The following is a 16943-nucleotide window of genomic DNA, read 5'->3' as shown; positions in this document are numbered from 1 at the left end:
CACTCAAAAAGACTTATCGGGCCGTCACACTTGTCTCATATTATTATATTATTTTTAAAAAATACATTATATAATTATATTTTAGTAGGACTAAAGAAATATTTGGAGCACAATTAAATATTTTGTGCTTATGAAGACTTTATCGGGAAAAAACTCAAAAATCCGAAAAATCTGAGAAAAATCGAGATTGAAAAACTCGACTTTTTTGGTTTGGTATGATTTATAGATTTAAAAACCCGACACCATTGATTTAGTTTAGTAATTAAAAATTTCAAATCAACCCGACCTATGTACACCCTACCGTTAGTAATTATATATGTGTTTAAAATTGGATAGGCCTTGACACGTTATGCCTTAGCCTTACTGTCCGATCCTAACATGTTTTACATAGTTTCTCAAACCTTTTTTCTTCTGTCCAATGTCATCCACAGAAATGTACATGCTCAAGTTGATAAGCTGTTCAATTTTCTACTTGAATGGAACAGGGGAATGTTATAAATCTTGAGGAAAAATTATACCCCTACCAGAAAGAGAGTTGCCAGTTTCATTACAAAAGATGTTTATATCATCCTGAATGCAGTCTTCCACATCATACATTTGTGTTAATATGTACAAAATAGTCAGTTGTCGTCGGTGAGTTTTGAAAGCAGATAGAGGCAGCCAGAGCAAAGAAGCACAGAAGCTGAGAAGCAAAGCAGATCAAATGGAGAGTTTATAACAGCCCTCTTGCTTTTGTCAAACAAGCCGATGAGAAGAAGCATCACGATAACATGGCCAATTTTGGTTTTCAGCCCACTAACAGTAGTTATTTCCAACCATCTCGGTCGTTCCTGGCAATTATATTTGTTAACAAATGTGAGTCATCAAGACATTGGTTGCGATCATACAAGCAAGAGTGAAGAAGAGACTACAACCTTTAGAGTGAACATGCCGAAGAGATTTGATCTATATGGAGTTGTCTCCCTTGACATTGATTTCCCTTTGTCAAGGTTGCTGATGAACAGCTCATAGAGTCCCATCCCAAAGACTAACATCACTGTCCCTAATAAATATATATCTGGAATAGAAATAATACAAGTCACAAAACATATTATAGAGGCAAAATGGCTATTCTGGAAAATAAATCATCAGATTCTCAGATCATACAGAATAGTATTATATTGTATAACAAGCAACACCTTAACTTGTGTCCCTCTTCCTCACCTCAAGGGCACATTTAAATTTTATGTCGGGATATATAGTCTGTGATAAGATTAAACATTCTATTCTTCCGTCTCTGTAGGATCCAAGCTCTGTTCCTCTTTAAATTCATTGCTTGCATCTAAATCGAAAACTAGTTTTAATATCAATGTATCAATCAACTGCCCCTCAATCCAATACTAGCTGGGTCAGCCATATCTTTATATATTTCGCTTTATTATGGTCTTTTTAATGCCAATACTGGTAACCTATTTATGTTTGAATATTTCCCCAAAACAAAATTACAAGTACAGATTCGGATTCTTTGATATTGAACACAGTAATCACAAAATTTCTCGCAGAAGAATCAAACCACACCCTTCCCCTTTGAGTGAAGAATGAGAAGCACCTGACCTGAAACGTAGTAAGCTGAATCAACAAGATTTTTACTCCCTCCGTTCCAGTTTATGTGAACCTATTTCCTTTTTGGTTCGTTCCAAAAAAAATGAACCCTTTCTAAATTTGGTAACAATTTAGCTTAAAGTTACAACTTTGTCCTTAATGAGAAAGCTTTTATAACCACACAAATACTCTAGGCCCCATTTGGACTTGTTTAGGACCACAAATTTCAAAAGTCTTCATTTTTTTCTTAAACTCCGTGCCCAGTCAAACAGGTTCACATAAATTGGAACGGAGGGAGTAACTTTTTAACGAACTTCAGTTGTTTTGCCAAGGAAAAAGCATGAGCGAAGCCCAAGTCAATCACCAAATGAAAATGAATAGTTAAACATTAATCCACATCCTGTTAAAAAACAGTAAGAGCCTAGGAACATAAGATGCGATTCATGTGCCAACATCATCTGCAACAATTATTTATGGCAAGAATATAAAGTGTACGTTTCATTCTTTGCTAGTTGCTTAAACCTTAGTAATGTGCAATCCCATTTACTTGGCTTATTCTCCTTCCTTTCCTTTTAGATCTGATTAAAAACACTCTTATTGCTTCAACCTTCTTATTGCTTGAATAAAAGGGTGAACCATTCCCTCTACTTGATGGACAACACTAGTAATGCATTTTTTAACTTTAACATTACATGTTCTAGCAGGTTGCTTGCATTTTTGTTAGGTAACTACTTCCACTTCTAATGCTCTGCTATCTATAGTTATCCTAAGGTGACTTCATAGTGTAAGAATATTTTCTCAACAAGTTAAACTCGTTTGTTGTTCTTGTGTGTTTGTCGCATCTTGTTTACAGTTAATTCTGAAACTCATAATCTAATGACATTAGAGAAAGCCTCAAATTTTTACATAAAAGTAGCGAGAATATCATTTGTTAACGAGTGAATCAATGGACTCGGGCAATGCCTTGTTGTGTGTCATCCTTATTAGCAATAAAACGACAGAGAAAGGAAGATAAATTGATGAGATGGAGCACAAAAAAAAAAAAAATACTAGTAATTAATGACACACCTAGAGCCTCAACGAGATACACAATAACCTTGGTTCGGCTTGCAAAGTATGCTTGGAATGATTCTACCACACATGAGCAACCCTGTTTGTGGAAATGAAGTCAATTAAATAACTAGTTGTATTTCTGGATACTGATAACATCAGACGATTATATTTTGTAACAGAAAAACATCAAATCTTAGGTTCCATATATTACTGGATCACACACCGCCAATATTTCTGAAAGAAGGCTAGCAGTAGCAGACATAAACGATGCTCACTGACTTTTAGTGACAATTTAGGAATTCAAAAGTGCTCCACACTCTGAGCACAAGCATAAATGTGAGAGTAAGGGCTAACCTAGAATTTAGGGTCTGAGGAAAAGTCTCTATGTATTGCAAGTCAATGTTTCATAGCTCCATCCTTCTTCCAACATAGGACTCTCCTTGATTTGTGAATACTGTTGTGGTATTTTGTATGGTTTGTTTACAAAAGCTAAAGTTTATTTCATCGGAGTCCAATAGAAAGGAAGAGGAGAGGAAAAAACACAAGAATCACTGCCCTAAGAGAAATGGGTTGAATGACACCAACTAATTAGACTAACGTCTAATAAAAGATTTATTGATCAATCACAATCAATGACTTTTACTTGAACTTGTTTCTTTTCTTGACTCTATATCTTATATAGGATTTGTCGGTCTCCATCTCTATGAAATTGCAAGTCATCAGCCGTATGCTGCTAGCCATGAAATTTTCACAAAGTGCCAAATTGAGGTCTCAAAACTCTAAAGTTCAATTTTGTGGATAACATTTACTCCATTAGTATCTAATCTCTTCCCCCTTGTATATCATAGGCAATTCTTGATTCATTAGTATCTAATTGTACTGTCATTTGCTTAAAACAATAAATAATCCATAGGCTGCGATAGACAACAGAAAAGAAAAGGTAAGAATTTCATCAATCACAGCATAATAATAGTAATATAGTTCTAAAATAAGTAAATATCTGCCAAGAAGAACAAAATAACTAGCCTTTTAAACTTGTGCCGTCCCTAAAGGATCCTCTGAAATTATAGTTACAAGGTTATAACATACAAAATTGAATAAAGGAACCTCTAATATCCAAAAATGAAACTCAGTTGCTTTGCATAATTCAGTAAATACAAAAGGGTAAAAGACTAAACCTTGATAAAACAAAGAAATGATCCAATCAAGGAACCCCACACTGCAAGAATAGCGAAAAACCGACAGCTATAAATTACCTGCAAGAAACCAAATTTCAAATATCAAGAAATCACAAGATGTCACCTATTCCAAATATAATTCACTCTATTTATTCCAATTAAGATGTCACCTTCTCTACATTTTTCTCTACCCCTTCTAAGTTTTCTTCAGGAATATGAAGTCTGCTTGAATCAATATCAGACTGAATAACTGGTGATGAAACATGAACTGAAGAATGGGTGCAACGAACTGAAATAGTAGATAAGGCAACTGGAAATTCAAAACCAGAAATCTGAAACTGAGGTACTACCCATTTCACAGTTGAAGCTGATTTTGAGTTCTTCACATAGATTGGAGCTTTTAGATTTGTAGATAAACCTCCAGTACAAAGTTTCATGGTGGACAAAATTAAGCATACAGTAGTAGTGCAAGAAAAAAAAAAAAAACAAGTATCTTTTATAAGATACTCGACAAGACATGTTTGGGATAGTTACTGAGAATAATGATATATACTGTCCTTTTCTGATTTTTCTAAGTGGAAGAGTATTGGCCGCACACATGTAAACTTAATGTCTTTTTCAGTTTGCCAAAGAGCAACACATGTAAGTACCCAATCACGAAAGTTACTAATTTTTTTTTTTTTTTTTTAACAAAAAATTAAAGTCATTCAACGTTACCAAAGTGTCATAAAAACATTGTTGCGCAAGATCGTGTGTTAACTAACATACAATCATACACAAAGCAAATATAGAAGGAAAATCAATACAAGGATTTAACAAGGTTCGACTAATTCTAAGGGCAGAAACAGAGAGAGTTTTTCACTATGAATGAGAAGAAAAACACAATATAATTTATAGAATTCCCAACTATAACCTCTATATATAGATCCCAAATAGTCCCAAACCAATAAGAGAAAAGCTTCCTAATTTGACGAGAACTATATGTTTTTCTTTCCCTAATCTATTAGGACAATTGATTTTCCTAAACCTATAGGGATTATGGGTTTCCGAAAAATACAAGGAAATAATTCAAGTCAAAAAATAACAAATCTTCCCCTTGGCTCGAATTCTCTTCATTAACAGGAACGTCTCTCTACCTTGCCTTCAGCCCTCACGAGGGCTCTAGCCATTGCCGCACATATTAACCAAGTTTAGGCAATGCCTAAACTTGTTAAGAGACTCAACCTCTTCAGCCATTGGAGTAATCTATCGATTTGGTTCTGTACCCGGAATAGCTTCTGTATAGCTATAATACTCAAACGCATCAACGGTCTCTGCAACTCCCAAAGCAAATCCCACGTATATCCAAGAAGATTCCCATCAACTACGTTCGCAAACCTTTGCGGTCGGTTGATCACTCTCTTCTCTCTCCATGTTGCAATGTTATATTATAGTTATTGTGCAGGTGCATCAACATTATCATCTTGATCAATATTTTGCACCTCCTCCACTTCCTCTAATCACAAGACCATCGCCCTCAATTCTGCTGTCCGAAAAGCTTTTTTCAACTCTTTAGATTTTAGTACATTACTAACATCTTCCAGTAAAATGTTGTCTTTCCCATATAGCAGTATATCGGTAAAAGTATCATAAGACGGTGGTAAAGAACATAACACAATCAAGGCCTGATCCTCACTCTCAATTTTGATATCCACATTCTTCAGGTCCATTATAATTGAATTAAACTCATCAAGGTGAGTTTTAACAGGTGTACCTTCGTTCATACGGAGATTGTATAACCTCTTTTTCAGGTAGAGGCGGTTTGTCAGCGATTTCTTAGAATACAGATCTTCCAGCTTCTTCCATGTTGTTATTGCAGAAGTTTCTTCAGCAATTTTCCGATGAACGCTATCTTTAACACTCATGAAAACACACTCAAAGCCCTCTCCTTCACGCCTGCCTTCTTTGTCTCTATCGTCTCTTCAAGAAAATCCTCATCAATTGCCTTCCATAACCCTTGTAACACCAGGGACGATTTCATCATAATCTTCCATAGACTGAAACTAGAACCCCCGTCAAATTTCTCTACTTCGAACTTTGTTGAAAATGATGAAGACATCTTAACCCTAGATTATATGTAGAAACCCGAACCTTGCTCTAATACCAATTATTACGGAAGATCGTGGGTTAACTAGCACACAATCATATACAAAGCAAATAGAGAAGAAAAATCAACACAAGGATTTAACGAGGTTCGGCTAAGCCTAATCCTCGAGGCAGAAGCAGAGAGAGTTTTTCACTATAAATGAGAAGAAAAGCACAATACAATCTATAGAATCCCCAACTACAACCCCTATATATAGATCCCAAATAGTCCCAAATCTATAAGAGAAAGATTTTCTAATTTGACGAGGACTATATATTTTCCTTTCCCAAATCTATTAGGACAACGGGTTTTTCCTAAACCTATATGGATTATGGATTTCCTAAAAATACAAGGTAATAATTCAAGCCACAAAATAATAGAGATATCTCCTTTGTTTCCTCCTAGGAATGTTCTCTCGTACTTTGTTGAAATTGAGCGATTTTTTTGTCACAAAATTTGGCTCCGTAACCTTCGTCATACTTAGCTCCCGTTTGGTCGTACGTAGGTTTTAGCTTTAATTTTTCAAATTTCTTTTGGAAATGTTATTTGTTTATAAAATATGATCAATGGAAAAAAATTCAAAAAATTTCAAGTTCCCAAAAACTGGTATAGGATAGTTTTTGAGTGAAAATTTTCTTTCACTCACAAAACTTTAATTTTTTTTCCAAATAAAATGCATGTCCAAACATAACTTCAACTTTCAAAAGTTATTTTTCAGCACAACTTCAAAAACTCGTTTTCAAGTTTCAATCAAATTATCTATGTCCAACCGCTATCTTAGATAAGGTTGGTGATTTATTCGTTTAACAAAATCTTAGTGATTTTGGTGCAATAAAATAAAAATGAATGACCATCCATATAATTGAAAGATATTTCACGACTATTCGACTCAATAAATAAACATAATATCCGTATAGCCAATATACAACTTTACGAACATGTAGCTCAACAAAAAAGGCCCAGCTCCAATAACGTGACCGTTGTTTTCGTTTGCACCAAAATTTAGAGGTCTTCATACCAGGTTTTACGTGATCTTCCACACTTAAACACAACCAGCGTGATTGAGCATATACTATATTTCTATTCCATCTACAAAAAAAATGCAAATGGAGAGCCATGCAACTTAGAGAAAACACTAAATATATATTTCTTCCCAAAGTTCCAAAGAGCCAAAATTAAAACCAAAAATTGAAGAATTTAGCTGCTATTGTACGTGAGTTGATTACAGAATCATCAAGAAAATAAAATTTATACAGAAATTGCGCCAACAAAAGTAAGAGAAAAAAAGAAAGAAGAAGAAATTGATTTTAACTATTTTTCAATGAAACTTTATCCAGTATATATTTAGCTCAATGGTGAACGAAATAGTGCAAATAAATTTGTCAGTTTCGTTAGGAATTGTGTTGTTATCAAGTCTGGCTTCAATTTTTAAAATTTAGTTATAATTCAGCTGCTACAAATTCAGGCGGTATAAATAAAGACAAACTTATATAAGAGATTGATAATGCATTTAGTGAAGCTATTTGATAGAATCAAGATGGCATTCAACAAACAAAAATCTAATAGGTAGAATCTATTGAGACGAAGAAGAAGTTGGTTTTCATTTCATAATATACTGTTACACCGACTAACTATATTTAACAACCAAAACTAACACTTACGTGCCTCACATAAGTGAGCTTGTACATTGTCTAAAATACCCCTTTCGTTAATAGCTGTACCCCACAATACTCCCCCTCGAGTTGGAAAGTGGAAGATGTCTAACACACCAAGCTTGGAAACTAAGAAACCATGTTGTCTAGCAGTCAATCCTTTTGTTAAAAGGTCCGCTAATTGCAATAAAGAAGAAACATAACATGGATGGATGAGCCCTGTCCTGATTTTCTCCCTCACAAACTGACAATCTATTTCAATGTGTTTTATTCTCTCATGAAAGATAGGATTTCACAGAACAGAGAAACATGTTTGGATAGTTACTCCCAACTCTTCTAGTATTCTAGTTAGCCAAGTAATCTCTGCGGTTACAACAACCATACTTCTGTACTCAACTTCTACTGAGCTCCTGCTCACTGTTTGTTGCTTCTTTGACTTCCAAGGTATCAAAAAATTATCTAACTTCACAACATAGCCTGTCACATATCTTTATTTGTTGAGGCATGATGTCCAATCTGAATCACAATATGCATTGAGATTGTTAGTGAATCCTGCTTCCATCAATAGTCCTAGTCTTGATGCTCCCTTTATATATCTTACTACTCTTAGAGCTGCTTCTATGTGTGACTGTTTGTGATTTTGCATAAATTGACTCAAAGTTTAGACTACAAAGCTTATGTCATGCATGTTAATAGTTAAGTATATAACTTCCCTATCAAACATTAATATACTGAGTTGTCCTCCAATTCTAAGTCATTTGTCTTCCTAATACAAGTGTTACTTCACTGTTGTCAATTTCTGCTTCAACTCTATAGGAGTGGCAACTATATTTTCACAACTTAAACTTCCTTCTGAGATTAGTTCTAACTTCTAAGGCAAACTTCCTTTGATTGAGTAAGATCCCCTTCCTTGACCTTGAGACTTCAAACCCAAGGAAATATCTTAGCTGACCTAAGTCCTCAACCTTGAACTTGCTATGAAGGGTTGTCTTAGCATCATTCACTAGGTTGTGACAGCTCCCGGTAATAAGCAAATCATCTACATGAACTAATATGATGACCCACTCTTTTCCTTGTTGCTTTATGAATAAAGAATGATCAAAGGCACTTTGGTTATAGCCACTATGAATTAGTGCATCAGTAAGTTTTTATGTTTCATTGTCTGGATACCTGTTTGAGTCCAAAGAGGGATTTCATAAGCCTACATACTTTCATCTCCCTCTGCTTGTGAATTCCTTGAGGCAACTGCATGTAGACCTCTTCATAGAGGTCTCCTGCAAGAAAGCATTGCTAACATCCATTTGGTATAAATGCCAACCTTTTGCAGCAACTATGCTTATAATGATTCTTACTGTGACCATTTTTGTCATAGGTGAAAATATGTCATGATAGTTTAGTTCTTCCTTTTGATTACACTCCTTTGCAACTAGCCTTGCTTTATACTTCTCTACCTCTCTATTAGCCTTGTATTTAATTTTTTACACCCATTTTGACCCAAATTGCTTCCCAGCTAGTAGGTCTACTATCTCCCAATCCTGTTGCATTGCATCAACCCACCTGCTATAAGTTAAAGTCTCTTGAAAAGTACTAAGCTTTGATACCATGATAGATACTAGATTGCATGCACAAACGAAGATCTAATAGGAATAATCTAGAAGATTCAATGAATTGAGAGGAAGAATAAGAAGTTGATTTTAATTTCGTAATATACTGTTACACCGACTAATAGTATTTAACAACCAAAACGAACACTTACATGCCTCACACATGTGAGCTTGTCCATTGTCTAAAATACCCCTCTTTTTAATAACTTTACTCCTCAGTACTATTGATAACAATAGATGCGGTATAATAGGTAATATTTTAAACTATAAAGGTTCTATAGAATCAGGTTTACAAGGACAAATAGATAAATGTTAGTGAAATGAAGAACTACACTGTGCATGAAAAGTTTCATTTAAGGTGAAGCGATCAAGTGCAATAAGGTATAATAAAATTTGTATATTGTGCTATATCTTTGTAGAAATAAGTATAAATATGTATATTGATTGAGTGATTCATGTAGTGTGTGTATGTGTTTTATGGATATGTATTATTGCGTATAAACCTATATACCAATGTATATTGTTTGGATAATTAATTATTGTGCATAACATAATATATTTTGTGGATATGTTACTCTATATAAATTTATATATAATAGTTAAAGCTTACACAATTAAATGGTCGAACTCTTGAAGTCTTTTATGCTTCAAGAGAGAAAAAAGTAAATGAAAACATATGAGAGATATGTTATCTCTAACGACCTTATCGGTCGTTTTTAGTTATAGAACCACATTCCCTTATTTGAGACTTTTTATAAGTTCATTTGGTATTTTTTTACATGTAGGTTTGGGCGATTCGGGTCTTGAGAAGTTTGAGAGTAATTTTCGTTTCTAACTATAAGCCTTAAGTTAAGAGAACTGAACAAAGTTAATATTATGAGGTAAAGATCAAATTGGTGATTGAAGGTCCCGATATGTTTGTTTAATAATTTTGAACTTGTACATATGTTTGGTTTAGAATGCGAGGGGCTTGATCAAGTCCAAGTCACACCCCAATAAGGGATATGAAATAGTCGTTTGCAATAATTATTACCCAATGCGAGTAGGGGTCAAACCTCAAGGAGTTTAATAAAGGTGTTATCATTAAACAGTTAAGCGAGCAACTTGATATAACTCAATTTATTTCTCAAATAAAAGTGGTGTATCAACTTCACTAATTAAACTAGGATGAAATAAACTGGCAAATACATAATAAGCAAAATATTTTAGAAGTTGTAAGAAATGGAGAAAATCATAGACTTGTAATCTTAACCTAGGTATAAACCTAATGGGTTGTAACGACCCAACCAATCATTTTGAGCTTTAAGGTTCTGTTCACTGATTCGTTATCTTGAGTCGCTTCATATTGTGTATTATGACTTGCATGCATGGTCGAATTTGATTTTCGGATGTTTCGGGAGGAATTTGGATGAGTGATTCTAACTTTAGAAGTTAAGTTGAAAATATTGACCGAGGTTTACTTTGGTAGAAACGACTCCGAAATAGTTTTTTGATGGCTCTTATAGATTCATATTGTGATGTTAGACTTGGGCGCATGCCTGGAATCGAATTTGGAGGTTCGTAGGTTGATTTCTGTTATTTTTCCGAAAGTTAGCAATTTAAAGGCTTAGAAATTTGATAAGTTTGATCGTAGGTTGACTTCATAGCTATCCTATTGGGTTTTTTGTTTCAGGACTTGTAATAGGTCCGTTTATTCATTTGAAACTTGTCTGCAAAGTTTGGCGTCATTCCGAGTTGATTTGATAGGAATCAGACGCGCGATTGTGTTTTTTGAAGTTCTTGAGTTTCATGTTGATTTCATGTGTTTTGGAGGCCCGATTCACGGTTTTGGATGTTATTTTGATGATTTGATCACCTGAACGAGTTCATATTATGTTTTTAGACTTGGAGCACCGAGCGCTCGGGTGAGTTTTGTATGCGTTTCGGAGTGCTTGGAAGAGTTTTAATGTTGTTGGTGTTGATCAGATGCCTCATGACTCGCATTTGCGAGATATGGATCCTAATTGCGATAATAGGCCTAGTCTGTTGGGTTTGAATTATGAACCCAGAGTTCACATTTGCGGTGATGGGGCTGGGTATGCTGTTTCGCATTTGTGATCAGACAGGTCGTATTTGCGAGGTGTCTATGGTTCGCATTTGCAAACATAATGTCGCATTTGCGACTTCAGCAGGGGTGTGAGGCATTTCACTTTTGTGATAATGTTCTCGCATTTGCTGGTCGCAATTGTGACACCTGCGACTGGACATAAGAGCTGAGAGATGGTATTTTGGTCTCATTTTCATATTTTGGAACCCTAGACTCGGTAGGAGGTTATTTTGAAGAGGGATTTTTATCTACAATCATTGGGTAAGTGATTTTGTTCAATTTTCAACTATTTTACATGATTATATGTGAGTTTTAACATCAAAGTTATGTGAATCAAATTGACAATTGGGGAAACTTTGTCTATATATTGAAAAATAAAAAATTGAGTTTTGAGAGTCGATTTGGACTCGAATTTGAAACAAAATACATGTATAGACTCGTGGGGCCATGGGTAATCAGAATCTACTCTTGGACCCGGATTTTGATTGGGTGGGCTTGGGGTTGACTTTTGAGCAATATTGTGTAAAGTTCATAGCTTTAATTATTGGAATTGATTTTTCTTGCATTATTTGATGTTATTGAGTTGATTTTGATTAGATTTGAGCCAATCGGAGGAGAATTGTAAAGAGAAAACTATTTTAAAATGTTGATTGAGGGCTTTTGAGGTAACTATCTTGCCTAACGTTATGTGGGGGAACTATCTTGTAGGGATTGATTTGTTTGTACTATTTGAACTACGTGAAAGACGTTTACACGAAGAGATGAGTGTGTACATGGCTTATAAGTGGGAATTTGATAGGTTCAAACTCCTAGGTTCTTATGTACATTAAAATAAAGCTGTATTATCATGTTATATCCTCCATTGCTAAATTTACCACATGTATTTTTTGAAGTTGATTGGTTCATGTCCTATCCTTTGTTGTCAAAATATACTTTTATATGCCATACTTGAAGTTGTTGCCTCCTTTATTTCTATGTTATCTCTTCCGTAATCGATTATACTTAATTGAAGTTATTGTTATCTCTTTCATTGTTGTCATATCCTTATTTGAAGTCATTGTTACTTGTTATCTCTCTTATTGTTAAGTTGTACCTATTTGGAATCATTGTACTTGTTATCTCTCTTATTGTTGAGTTACTCTTATTTGAAATCATTGTTACATGTTATCTCTCCAATTGTTGAGTTACTCTTATTGACATCGTTGTTATACACTATCTCTCTCATTGTTGAGTTATTCTTGCTTGAAACCATTATTACTTGTTATGTCTTTCGTTGTGAGCTCGTTCTTCTGTTCCTTGTGTTTTGTAATTCTTGTGTTGATTCACTTGCCGTACTCCTGTGTTATTGTTGTTGTTGTTGTACTCAGGGTTTCTTGAGCCGAGGTCTATGTGTGGTTGTGGTATTCGAATTGTCTTGAGGAAACATCGTAGTATATGAGCACATGTAGTGTGAGTTATTATATTGTGTATTTATGTTTTTGGCACACGTGATAATGTTGAGAGAATTTGTTTGGGGTGTTCAGACGTGAGTTATCCGTGCTATTGTTATTATTAATATTTCACATGTGGAGTGACAAGGCGGGCTATATATATGGGTTTGCGCATGTGGCGAGACAAGACGAGAATATTATTATGCGCATGCGTCAAGACAATGGAGGCTATGTCGAGGATGAATTGTGATGACTTGTGATTGCCTGGGGGCATTGTTGTTGATAATATTTGTATAGTGATGTGCTTACTTTGTGTGATCATGCATTTTATGTTTTATTGTGTTGTTTCCGATGTACCATTCGATGTCTTTGATCTTGCTTTTTGCTAGAGTTGTGATAGAACACTTGCACAAGCATACACCGTAGTTAGTCGCTCATACTAGTCCAAGAAGATGAACCTTGATGTTTATTGATCATTTACATGTATTCTTGTATACTTGCCTTTTGTGTGTGAGTTATGATATTAGAATGTGATTTGTCCGTGTAGATATGAGATATTTTTGTTATTGGCACGTGAGTTATCCGTGCGATTATGAGATATTGTTACTGCTAGCACATGAGTTGTTTGTGCAGATATGAGATATTATCACTCTCTTGGCACATGAGTTGTCCATACAGATAGGAGGTGTTAATGGTATTGGCACATGAATTGTCCATGCAACACGTGAGTTGTCTATGTGGTTGTGATTTGTAATGTGGGCAAAAAGATGCTAAGTGACTCGAGTTCGTGTTTTGAGATCCGTGATTTGTGATTATGAGGTGTGGTACTTCGGGAAAGTCCTTGTATAAACCTTGTGTGAAAGAATATGTTTTCTTGGGTTGTTACCTATTTTTCCCTTACTTGGTTTCACCAGACTTTAATTGTATTCTGCTTACTTTACGGCATTATTACCTATCGCTCCTTATTGTAAATTGTGGTTCTAGTTCTTATTGCAAGTATTGTAACATTATCCTTACTGTGTTTAGCTTTATATTGATTTTTCATGCTTGTACATGTTATTATGTCTAGTAGGTATCTTGACTGTACCTCGTCACTACTCCACCGAGGTTAGTCTTGATATTTACTAGGTACCGTTGTGGTATACTCATGATACGCTTTCTACATATTTTGTGCAGATACATGTGCCTCAGAGCTTGTTAATCATTAGATAGTTGATCGAGTATTGTTGAGGAGGCCTCAAGGTATGCATGCCGCCGCGTTCGTAGGCTTCACAGTCCCCTTCTGAAATTTACTTTGTACTGTTTATTCCTATTTTAGAACAGCTGTACTTAGGAATTTCTAGTAAACTCATTGGAGCTTATGACTTGTACTACTGGTTTTGGAATATTACATACCTACCTTGGATTTGTTGGCTTTATATAGAAATTTCTGACTCATATTTAATAGTTAATCTGTTATTAATTCAGTAAGTGTTGGTCTTACCCAGTCTTAGAGAATATGCGCCATCACGACTTGGAAAGATTTTGGGTCGTGACATGGGTAAAGTCAATTATGATTCTTGTTAGATCGGGGTTGTTATGACTCTTTAATACTCAAGTACTCACTCAATATCTCTCTATTAAGGACTGATTATGACCAATTTAGCTTTCTCAAATCCAAATGGGTAGCTATAAGTGCAAATTGATTATGAGCCCAAGTTGGATTATCATTATCTCTAGTTCAAATCCGTTAATTAAACTAATCAATAACTCAATTAGTTTAATTTCATGTTAGCCAAGATTCCTAGTCTAAGTCCCTCTTTCTCAAGCAAGAACAACATTAAAAAGGGAATCAATATTTGCAACCATCAATTCTAACTTTAAAGCATAAATCAAGGCTAAATAACACTTAACCCAATCAATATCAAGCATAATACTAATAATCCATATGATTTACATATTACGGTTGGATCACAACCCTAGATAAAAGTCTAGCTATTCATAATAAAAGGCATAGAAAGATGAAAATAAGAAGAAATCCATGACATAAAGTCAAAAATAAAAGAAAGAGTGGAAGATCTTCTCCGATTGTAGCTCACACTTGCTCAAAATAGCTAAAAGTAACTAATTCCTAGCTGCAACAGTTAAAAGATGCCCTAAAGAAGTCATAAAGTTCTATTTATAGGGCTTCTGAAATCTCTGACAAAAAACCCTTTAGAGGAATTTGTGGCCGCACTATCAACTTTTGTGGTCTGCACTTTGTTGGGTTGACATTGCAAGTGCTTTCAGTAGGGGAAGTTCTGTCGCACTACAGCTTTTGTCGCCGCACATCAGCTTTTGCGGCTGCATTTTGAGTTTTGCAGATCACTTTTGAGGAGGCTTCAGAATTATCCAACTTCTCATTCTCTGATCTTTCAAGCTTGTTAGTGCGAACCTGTTTTGTGGACCAAGTGCGACCGCACATTTTTTTCTATGGACCACATTTTTGCCTAAAGTTCTAGAAGCTTCACTTCTCCTTCTGCGGCCATATTTCTTCTTTTGTGGACTGCAATTGATTTTGCGGCTGTAGCTTTAATTCTGCAGACCGCACTTTTCTCAACACTTCTCTTCTTCGCTGCATTTGGCTAAAATATCTCATTTTTGAGTTATTTTTCTTCATTGAACTTATACTTTCCAGCAAACCTGCAATTCAATCATTTTCATTAGATTAGGGGACAAAATCAGTACTTTTGGACTAAAAACTATAGCAAAAAGGCACTAATAAGTGGTTAAAATTCACAGTTATCAACTCCCCCAAACTTAAGTCTTTGCTTGTCATCAAGAAACTAGATTAGCATCCTCTTGGCCATACTCTATTGTCATTTCAAGGAGTCACCCACAAGTCACTTATACTCAGTTGGGACCAATAATTATCTACAATACTCATGCATTTTGAACAAGGTGTCAAATTTTTCAAAATGATGCAACTTGCTCATCTCATGTAATTCTAGTGTGATGTTTGAGCCTCAAGGGTTAATTTCATTCATCATGGATTCTTGTTCTTTCATGCTAATCATGGTGGACTCCAAACTCTTCCTCTTCTACCTTCCATTTACATTGCTCACTTCGAGATTCAACATTCAATTTCTAATAAAGGTTTTACTCTTTTCTCACAAAAAACACAAGTTAAGCTTCAAATACCATAGTCTTGCCCCTTATGTAAACCTACACTAATGTAAGCACATTCGGCTTGAAATCAAATAGGACTTTTTTGGATTGTATTGAAGGCTTTTGGTTCTAGGTAGGATAGTATATGGATACAGTGGTTACAACTTTACTTAAGTACTTCACTCATCAATTCTTGGCTCACATTTTGTCATAAAACATCATAGAGAGAACCCTCGAAGGTCATTCTTCTTTTTAGAGGCTAGAGAGACTTGCCATCACTCTTTATTGACAATTTCATTCATTTTCTTCCTTAATTTTATGCTAGAGATACTCATCTCACTCTATTTCATCAATCTCCCTTTTTGGGCCCCTCTATTTCATCAATCTCCCTTTTTGGGCCCCTTTGTGTTCATAATAATTGATTTTTTTATATATGAAGATCATTTCTTTTCTTTCTCATTCATGCCTTGGTATCCCTTTCGAATTCTCAAATCTCCCCCAAAGTTAGTCTTTGAGACGCATGCTAAATATGAGTACTTAGGAAGGTTCGGGTGTCAAGAGGAGATTATGATCACAAGGTGAAAGACTTATAGCAAGGTTGCCAAAAGAAAAAGGCTAAAGGCTCAAAGGGGGTTGACTAATCATAAAGAGGCAATTGAAATCTCAAACGGTATAAGGAAAGCCTACAATCATCTTTCGAATCACGCAAACTCAAAATTTTGCCTTGAAGCACATTCAGGGCAAGTTCTAGATTATCCACTTAAGCACTTGGATTATCAACAAAATTTCACCTCACATCTCATACAATTGAGTTAAAAGATCTCCATGGTCTACTCAACCACCTAATGATTATTAAAGACAACTGAAAAACCTCAAAGTCACTTTACAAGATCTACTTCCTCAAAAACGATTCACAACAACCTTGTCTTAAACCATAAGCGTTCATTTAAGTATGTTAGTTCCACATGAAGCATAAATAACCTGTTTTCATGAAAGAGCTTGATTATGGCTTTAATTCATTGCTAGTTACTACTACTATTACCTAAACATGTAACAGACTAATTCCCTTAAGGATGTTGTCACACTATCCATCCTCAGGAAAAGTCAC

At 35.0% G+C, this 16943-nt stretch overlaps 1 protein-coding gene across 1 annotated transcript; it reads right to left on the bottom strand.

Annotated features, from left to right (window-relative positions):
- Positions 1–472: 472 nt before the first annotated feature.
- LOC107811349 (uncharacterized) lies at positions 473–4326 on the bottom strand. The gene is made up of 5 exons (XM_016636257.2): positions 3983–4326; positions 3813–3890; positions 2650–2731; positions 915–1057; positions 473–830 (listed from the first exon to the last, which is right to left on the bottom strand). Exons 1-5 carry the CDS (start codon positions 4247–4249, stop codon positions 621–623), a joined length of 780 nt encoding a protein of 259 aa, XP_016491743.1. The 5' UTR covers positions 4250–4326; the 3' UTR covers positions 473–620.
- Between the last annotated feature and the right edge of the window lie 12617 nt (positions 4327–16943).

The sequence above is a fragment of the Nicotiana tabacum genome, chromosome 1, assembly GCF_000715075.1.
Source record: "Nicotiana tabacum cultivar K326 chromosome 1, ASM71507v2, whole genome shotgun sequence".
In the NCBI taxonomy this organism is placed as follows: Eukaryota; Viridiplantae; Streptophyta; class Magnoliopsida; order Solanales; family Solanaceae; genus Nicotiana; species Nicotiana tabacum.
Note: the sequence above shows the minus strand (reverse complement) of the source record. Positions and strands in the feature narration are given on the sequence as shown.